General features: G+C 52.0%; 1 protein-coding gene across 2 annotated transcripts in view; it reads left to right on the top strand.

The window, feature by feature from the left end:
• Window positions 1–8,905, top strand: part of CORO1A (coronin 1A) — a 21,015-nt gene that overhangs the window by 11,443 nt on the left and 667 nt on the right. For both annotated transcript variants that reach the window (XM_018559092.1, XM_018559090.1), the window contains exons 3-10: window positions 4,084–4,206; window positions 4,552–4,681; window positions 6,376–6,557; window positions 6,677–6,796; window positions 6,878–6,982; window positions 7,939–8,084; window positions 8,214–8,271; window positions 8,354–8,569. In XM_018559092.1, coding sequence (XP_018414594.1) covers window positions 4,084–4,206; window positions 4,552–4,681; window positions 6,376–6,557; window positions 6,677–6,796; window positions 6,878–6,982; window positions 7,939–8,084; window positions 8,214–8,271; window positions 8,354–8,569 — 1,080 coding nt within the window. The remainder of the gene's footprint in view (window positions 1–4,083; window positions 4,207–4,551; window positions 4,682–6,375; window positions 6,558–6,676; window positions 6,797–6,877; window positions 6,983–7,938; window positions 8,085–8,213; window positions 8,272–8,353; window positions 8,570–8,905) is intronic.

Below are 8,905 nucleotides of genomic sequence, written 5' to 3'. Positions count from 1 at the left end.
GGAAGGATTTATTTAAAAAAACTGAAGCGGAGACTTCCAGATTGAGATGTCAGTCGCCGAGCGATGTGATTGGCTGACATTTTGTACAATTACTTTTTTTTAAAGTTCGTTGCTCAGTGATGGCGGCCCGCGCGCAATTTCTGAATCAGATGAGACGCAGAACGTTCTGGATCTTATTGGAATCGCACATTGTGCGTTCAAACGTCCACTTCCCATTGGCAGCCGCGGCGCGTTGGCGTCAAATCGCTCTTCTCTGTGCCGGGATCAGGCGAGAATTTTATAGATCCGATTTCATGGAAAACGAAGATAAAAAAAGGAGAGAAAAGGGTTTCGTCGATGTTGTAAGAAAAGAGGAAATGATGAGTCACAAAAAGTAAAATGACAGAATTGGAAACAATTGTAATGTCTGTGACCAGAAAATGATTCAATTCACGGCCAATTATCACCGAAAGTGACCGGAGATTGGCTGGACTCCACAGGAGACACGGGGACAGGAAATGAGGGGGTCACCAGGACAGGGAAAAAAAGAACGGGTGTCACCAGTACAAGAATTGGGAGAAAAGGGGTGTCACCAGGACAAGAGATGAGGGGGAACGGGTGTCACCAGGACAAGAGATGAGGGGGAACGGGTGTCACTAGGACAAGAGATAAGGGGGAACGGGTGTCACCAGGACAAGAGATGAGGGGGCACGGGTGTCACCAGGGCAAGAGATGAGGGGGCACGGGTGTCACCAGGGCAAGAGATGAGGGGGCACGGGTGTCACCAGGGCAAGAGATGAGGGGGCACGGGTGTCACCAGGGCAAGAGATGAGGGGGCACGGGTGTCACCAGGGCAAGAGATGAGGGGGCACGGGTGTCACCAGGGCAAGAGATGAGGGGGCACGGGTGTCACCAGGGCAAGAGATGAGGGGGCACGGGTGTCACCAGGGCAAGAGATGAGGGGGCACGGGTGTCACCAGGGCAAGAGATGAGGGGGCACGGGTGTCACCAGGGCAAGAGATGAGGGGGCACGGGTGTCACCAGGGCAAGAGATGAGGGGGCACGGGTGTCACCAGGGCAAGAGATGAGGGGGCACGGGTGTCACCAGGGCAAGAGATGAGGGGGCACGGGTGTCACCAGGGCAAGAGATGAGGGGGCACGGGTGTCACCAGGGCAAGAGATGAGGGGGCACGGGTGTCACCAGGGCAAGAGATGAGGGGGCACGGGTGTCACCAGGGCAAGAGATGAGGGGGCACGGGTGTCACCAGGGCAAGAGATGAGGGGGCACGGGTGTCACCAGGGCAAGAGATGAGGGGGCACGGGTGTCACCAGGGCAAGAGATGAGGGGGCACGGGTGTCACCAGGGCAAGAGATGAGGGGGCACGGGTGTCACCAGGGCAAGAGATGAGGGGGCACGGGTGTCACCAGGGCAAGAGATGAGGGGGCACGGGTGTCACCAGGGCAAGAGATGAGGGGGCACGGGTGTCACCAGGGCAAGAGATGAGGGGGCACGGGTGTCACCAGGGCAAGAGATGAGGGGGCACGGGTGTCACCAGGGCAAGAGATGAGGGGGCACGGGTGTCACCAGGGCAAGAGATGAGGGGGCACGGGTGTCACCAGGGCAAGAGATGAGGGGGCACGGGTGTCACCAGGGCAAGAGATGAGGGGGCACGGGTGTCACCAGGGCAAGAGATGAGGGGGCACGGGTGTCACCAGGGCAAGAGATGAGGGGGCACGGGTGTCACCAGGGCAAGAGATGAGGGGGCACGGGTGTCACCAGGGCAAGAGATGAGGGGGCACGGGTGTCACCAGGGCAAGAGATGAGGGGGCACGGGTGTCACCAGGGCAAGAGATGAGGGGGCACGGGTGTCACCAGGGCAAGAGATGAGGGGGCACGGGTGTCACCAGGGCAAGAGATGAGGGGGCACGGGTGTCACCAGGGCAAGAGATGAGGGGGCACGGGTGTCACCAGGGCAAGAGATGAGGGGGCACGGGTGTCACCAGGGCAAGAGATGAGGGGGCACGGGTGTCACCAGGGCAAGAGATGAGGGGGCACGGGTGTCACCAGGGCAAGAGATGAGGGGGCACGGGTGTCACCAGGGCAAGAGATGAGGGGGAACGGGTGTCCCCAGGACAAGAAATCAGAGGAATTGGGTGTCGCCTCCCATTGAGGTTCTGGTCGTCTTCCATGTCACGTGTCTTGAAGGGTCTGGACTTCTTCTGATGATCAGTAGAGGAATTTGTCATCTTGAACATTTGGGGATCATTGGGCTGGGAGGGGGTCTGGTGTGCGGCTCCCTCTATTTTAGTTGTATTGATCGGTGATCGCTCCTCGGGGTTCCACTTTATACATCTGTGTATATAATAAACTTACTACACATTTCTATGTTGTGTCTTATTCATCTTTCCATGCTCGGCCTCCTCTACTACGAGCAGCAAGCACCACACACAGGTTCTGCCCCTTCCCCGCTCTAACAGAAACCTGTCCGGAGTTCCCCTTTAATATGTCCGGACCTTTGATCACGTGAAGAAACTCTTTGAACTCTCTGTGTAACGTGGAAGGAATGTTCCCGTCGAAGTGATTTGGATATAAAGAGGAGACGAGCTTCTTGTTTTATTTCCAATCTCAGACCGAAAACATCGATTGGCCACGGCTGTGTAACGGCAGAGTCATGAGCCAGGAGGTGGGCAGGGGGCAGCTCACATGCGCCTCTAGGAATGTAGTCTGTCCCTGATGTCTCCATTCAGCCACTAGCGCTTACCATCAGGGGTAGGCATCCTCAGCACTCCAGCTGTTGTGGAACTACAAGTCTCATGAGGTATTGCAAGACTCTGACAGGAATTATGGCCACTAGATGGACCTGCGGAGCATAGGCCATGAATGCTTATTTCCTTAGCACCACCTAGTGGCCATAATGCAACATTACTTATTTCCTATGCTCCTCAGCTCCACCTAGTGGCCATAATGCAACATTACTTATTTCCTATGCTCCTCAGCTCCACCTAGTGGCCATAATGCAACATTACTTATTTCCTATGCTCCACCTAGGGGCCATAATGCAGTATTACTTATTTCCTGTGCTCCTCAGCACCACCTGGCCATGATATAGTATTACTTGTTTCCTATGCTCCTCAGCTTCATCTAGTGGCCATAATATAGTATTGCTTATTTTCTGTGCTCCTCAGCACCATCTAGTGGCTATAATGTGATATTACATATTTCCTGTGCTCCTCAGCACCACCTAGTGGCCATAATGTGGTATTTTTTCCTATGCTCCTCAGCACCACCTAGTGGCCATAATATAGTATTACTTATTTCCTCCATCTAGTGGCCATAATGTAGTATCACTTATTTCCTGTGCTCATCAGCACCATCTAGTGGCCATAATGTAGTATTACTTATTTCCTATGCTCCTCAGCACCACCTAGGGGCTATAATGTAGTATTACTTATTTTCTGTGCTCCTCAGCACCACCTAGTGGCCATAATGTATTATTACATTACATTATATATGCTCCTCAGTACCATCTAGTGGTCATATTCTAGAATTACTTATTTCCTATGCTGCTCAGGACCACCTAGGGGCCATAATATAGTGTTACTTATTTCCTATGCTCCTCAGCACCACCTAGTGGCTATAATATAGTATTATTTCCTCCATCTAGTGGCCATAATGTAGTATTACTTATTTCCTATGCTCCTCAGCACCACCTAGGGGCTATAATGTAGTATTACTTATTTTCTGTGCTCCTCAGCACCACCTAGTGGCCATAATGTATTATTACATTATATATGCTCCTCAGTACCATCTAGTGGTCATATTCTAGAATTACTTATTTCCTATGCTCCTCAGCACCACCTAGTGGCCATAATGCAGTATTACTTATTTCCTCCACCTAGTGGCCATAACGTGGTATTACATCACATCTGACCTGAAGATAAAATACACAAAGAACGTTCGTTTTTGCCTCTATTCACACAGAACGAGCGTTCACAGAGATTCACAGGGGTGAATGGCTCTGCGAATAGTTTATTACTGGACCCCAAATATATGTTTCTTTAAATGATAATTATTGTCATCGCCCATGTGTCTTCTCTCTGCAGACCGGACGCCTGGATAAGTCTCAGCCCGTCATTTGTGGTCACACGGCCGCGGTGCTGGACGTCGATTGGTGCCCCCACAATGATAATGTCATCGCCAGTGGCTCAGAGGACTGCAGCGTCATGGTAAGATCGCTGTGCACATCTTCAGACATTGTCATAGTTTCCCTGACAGAACTCAGGGTTTTTTTTTCTTGCTGTTCCACATTTCGATCAGCGTATCTCCTATGCAGTGGTATAAATGCTTCCTCTAGTGGTTCTGTATTGGAAGGAAGTTTAGGACTCAGACACCTATAGCCCATATCAGGGACGGGGTGGGGCTTTTTTCCGGCCAGGAACAGGAGGCTGCGGCCCTTGATCAGGGTATACCTGCACTGAGCGGAACAGTAAAGTGCAGTCACTGTATCCTACTATATCGCCACCTTATACTGCGTGTTGTGTGTGTACAATATCCCCCCTTCTGTCTTCCAGGTGTGGGAGGTCCCGGACGGAGGTCTGACTCGCTCTCTCACAGAACCCATCGTCACCTTGGAAGGGCACACAAAGCGAGTGGGCATTGTCCTCTGGCACCCGACCGCCCAGAATATATTGCTGAGCGCAGGTAAAAAACTGATGAGCTCCGTACTGCAGAGACGGAGCTCCAAGCTTTAAAAAAAAAAAAAAAGAAGACCTGATTGCTGTGTGATGAGGTTTGTTTATAAACAAAGTCATGTGATCAGTTATGTGGTCACCTGATCAAGCTAGGATTAATCCCCCCCATGGACAGGAAAAGTGCTCCAAGCTTTAGAAAATACCTCATTGCTGTGTGATGGTACTTTGTTGATAAACAAAGTCATGTGAGCGCAGTCATGTGGCTTTTGTTTACCAACACAACCATTGGGGGTCACATGAGCAAGCTAGGATTAATCTCCTCCCCCCAACAAGGAGTCATGTGATCGCAGTCATGTGGCTTTTGTTTACCAACACAACCATTGGAGGTCACCTGATCAAGCGAGGAGGAATCTCCTCCCCCTCAAACAAGGAGTGAACGGGAAAAGCGCTCCAAGCTTTAGAAAAGACCCCATTGCTGTGTGATGAGACTTTGTTGATAAACATCGCCATGTGATCGCAGTCATGTGACATTTGTTTACCAACAAAACCATGAATGATCACCAGGTCAAACTAGGACTTAACCCCTTCCTTCCAGCGGGAGTCGGCCCTTTAAAGATGTCCAAATGCTGGAGGTGTTTCCTTGGCTATGCCCTCCCCCCCCGGAGCCAGCCCTTGAAGGACACCAAAGGGCCGGAGGCATTTCCTGAGCTTCCCAATCATGTGATCAGAGTTATTGGTGGTTACAGTGGCCAGGCGATCAGAAGGAACTAGAAAAATCTCTCCAAAAGTCAGATCGCTGTGTGACGTGGCTTTCTGCTAAACAAAGCCATGTGATTGCAGTGGAATCTCCTCCCCCTCAAACAAGGAGTGAACGGGAAAAGCGCTCCAAGCTTTAGATATGACCCGATCACTGTGTGATGTGGCTTTGTTGGTGAACAAGGCCATGTGATCACAGTCATGTGACCTTTGTTTACCAACAAACCCAAAACCATTGCTGATCACCTGGTCAAGCTAGGACTTTACCCCTTTCTGCCACCAGGACTCAAAGGGAAATGTGCTCCAAGCTTTATAAAAGGCCCTATAGCTGTGTGATGTGGCTTTATTTGTAAACAAAGCCATGTGATCGCAGTCATGTGACCTTTCTTTACAAACAAAACCATTGCTGATCATCAGGTCATGAGCTTCTCGATCATGTGATCACTGTGATTGGCTGTCACAGGAGCCCGTCCTAGCAGCTCCCAATTGTAAACAGGTTCTGGGGGCTGTCAGCGACAGCTCAATCACAGTGCCGGGGGTACGCAATTGATCACGCTCCCAGCACAAAACAGCAACGCCGGCTGTATACATATATGTGGCACTGTGGCACAAAGCCCGCTGCCACATACATGTGCATGCCCAACAGAAGCATGAACTCTTTTTTTAGCTTCCTGGAGAAAAAGCTCCTCTTGGCTCCCTCCAGTGCCGGTTCCATAGTCAAAAGCCTAGAAGTTTTGCCCCATGGTCTCTTTAAAAGGGGAAGAAGAACAGAGACCAGATCGGCCAGTCTCCCCTTTCAGCAGAGATCATGTGACCTGGGGTTCAGAAGCAGCACTGGAGGGAGACTGGAGCAGCCTGTTCTCCGGGGAAGGTAGGCCTTCCGGCCCTTCTTTCGCTCTATATCCAACCCAGGAAGACGCTTTTAATCCCTGCTCTTCCCCTCCCCAGGCTGTGACAACGTCATCCTGATCTGGGACGTGGGCTGCGGCCAGTCCGTCATCTGCATAGACGAGACGCACACGGACCTCATCTACAGCGTGGCCTGGAACCTGGACGGCAGCCTCATCTGCACCTCGTGTAAAGACAAGAAGATTCGGATCATGGAGCCCAGAGCCGGGACCATCGTGGCGGTACGTCTGCTGGACATGGGAGCACAGGGATGATAGGCAGCCAATCAGATCTCAGGTACCCTCAGGACAGGCGCAGAGCTTCACGAGATCCAGACCTAGATTGTGTTTGCCTCTTGCAGGAGAAGGAAAAGCCCCACGAAGGCAGCAGACCGGTCCGCGCCATCTTTGTGTCCGATAATCAGATTCTCACCACTGGATTCAGCAGGATGAGCGAGAGGCAGTTGGCCTTATGGGACACGGTAAGTCACCTGTGCAGGAAGATGGCCAACCTTCGTAGATCTCCAGACACACCCCCATAACCCGAATCCCTCTCCCTACAGAAGTCCCTGGACGAGCCGCTGACCCTGCAGGAGCTGGACACCAGCAGCGGCGTCCTCATCCCGTTCTTCGACCCCGACACCAACATCGTGTACCTGGGAGGCAAGGTAACTGACCTGCGAGGGGGACTCCGCCTTTTAACGGAGCACTCCGTTCTAAGCAATGACTGTTCTTTTCTAATAGGCAACTACCATACTTCCAACATTGTGGTCCTAGAACACTGGTAACCCCGCCCACATTCCCTATTTAATCCACCCACTTCGGGTGAGCTTGACTTAATCACACCCACTTTACAGACATGGCCTCTAAATATGTATCACACCCACTTTACAGACCTGGCCTCTAAATATGCAGAGACCGCCCATCACACCCACTTTACAGGTGGTCCGGCCCAGACTCCACCTCTAAATATGCAGAGACCGCCCATTACACCCACTTTACTAGTTAGTCCCACCCAGACTATAATCCCAAACAATTTACTGATTGATCCCTCCCAGACTCAGTCACTAAATATACAAAGGCCACCCATCATACCCACTTTATGGGTTGGCTCCACCCTAACCCCACCTCTAAATATGCTGGAACCTGCCACTGGTGACCCCTAACCCCACAATTAATATTTCGTTTTACACTACTCATCACACCAACTTTATTAGTTGGTCCCAGCCATACCCCGCATCTAAATATGCAGAGACCGCCCATCACACCCACTTTACAGGTGGTCCCACCCACACTCAGCCTCTACATATACAAGGACCGCCCATCACACCCACTTACAGGTGGTCCCACCCACACCCAGCCTCTACATATACAAGGACCGCCCATCACACCCACTTACAGGTGGTCCCACCCACACCCAGCCTCTACATATACAAGGACCGCCCATCACACTTGCTTTATGAGTAAGTCCCACCCAGACCCCACCTCTATATATGCTGGACCAATCCACTGGTGACCCCAACATGTGCAATAACTCAAATAAGGTTGACGCTGTGATCCCGGGACATCATTGATGGGACAGGGGACCAGGCACATGCTGATAACAGTAACTTTCCACTGACAGGGGGACAGCAGTATCCGGTATTTCGAGGTGACGGACGAGGCCCCGTACGTCCATTATCTGTCCTTGTACAGCAGCAAAGAGTCCCAGCGAGGAATGGGCTACATGCCCAAGAGGGGGCTGGAGGTCAACAAGTGCGAGATCGCCAGGTCAGTACACTGTACGGAGATTTGTAGTGATGACGGGCCCTGGAACTCCATACCTGGAGGTTGTACAATCAGATGGTTGCGTGTATGGTCAGATGTGGAGACCTCTCTGACCTCACGGCTCTTTTTCAGGTTTTACAAGTTGCACGAGAGGAAGTGCGAGCCGATCGCCATGACTGTGCCCAGGAAGGTAAGAGGGCCCCCCTCCGGTATGGGATTGGGAGGGGAGGAGCAATGAGGTCATTATGTGACCAGCCACGTCTCTCTTGCAGTCAGACCTCTTTCAGGAGGACCTGTACCCGGACACGGTGGGCCCGGATCCGGCTCTCACCGCGGAGGAATGGTTATCGGGGAAGAACGCCGGGCCCCTGCTCATCTCCCTGAAGGACGGATATGCTCCAAGCAAAGGCAGGGAGCTCAAAGTCACCAAAAATATCCTCAGCGGCCGCCTGCCCCAGCGCAGCCAGTCGTCCAATGGAGGCAAAGCGGTAAGTGGTCACATGGGCACCTGCGAGGAATACTTGTGCCTATAAAGTCAAGTTTGCATTAATAAGCAGAGATGCTAAGCCACTGCTGGGAGGGCGAGCTGAGCTGCTGAGTCATAGCAGGGAGGGGGAGCAGGGAGAGTTGAGCTGCTGAGTCACAGCAGGGAGGGGGAGCTGGACTCCTAAATCACTGCTGGGAGGAGAGCAGGAATAGTTAAGCTTCTGAATCACAGCTGGGAGGAGTGAGCTGGTCACCGAGTCGCTGCTGAGAGGGAGGAGCAGGGAGAGTTGAGCTGGTGAGACACTGCTGGGAGGGGGAGCAGAGCTGGTCACCGAGTC

The sequence above is a fragment of the Nanorana parkeri genome, unplaced genomic scaffold (genome assembly GCF_000935625.1).
Source record: "Nanorana parkeri isolate BGI_ZX_2015 unplaced genomic scaffold, ASM93562v1 scaffold379, whole genome shotgun sequence".
NCBI classification, from domain to species: domain Eukaryota; kingdom Metazoa; phylum Chordata; class Amphibia; order Anura; family Dicroglossidae; genus Nanorana; species Nanorana parkeri.
This window is presented reverse-complemented; position numbering and strand designations above follow the sequence as displayed.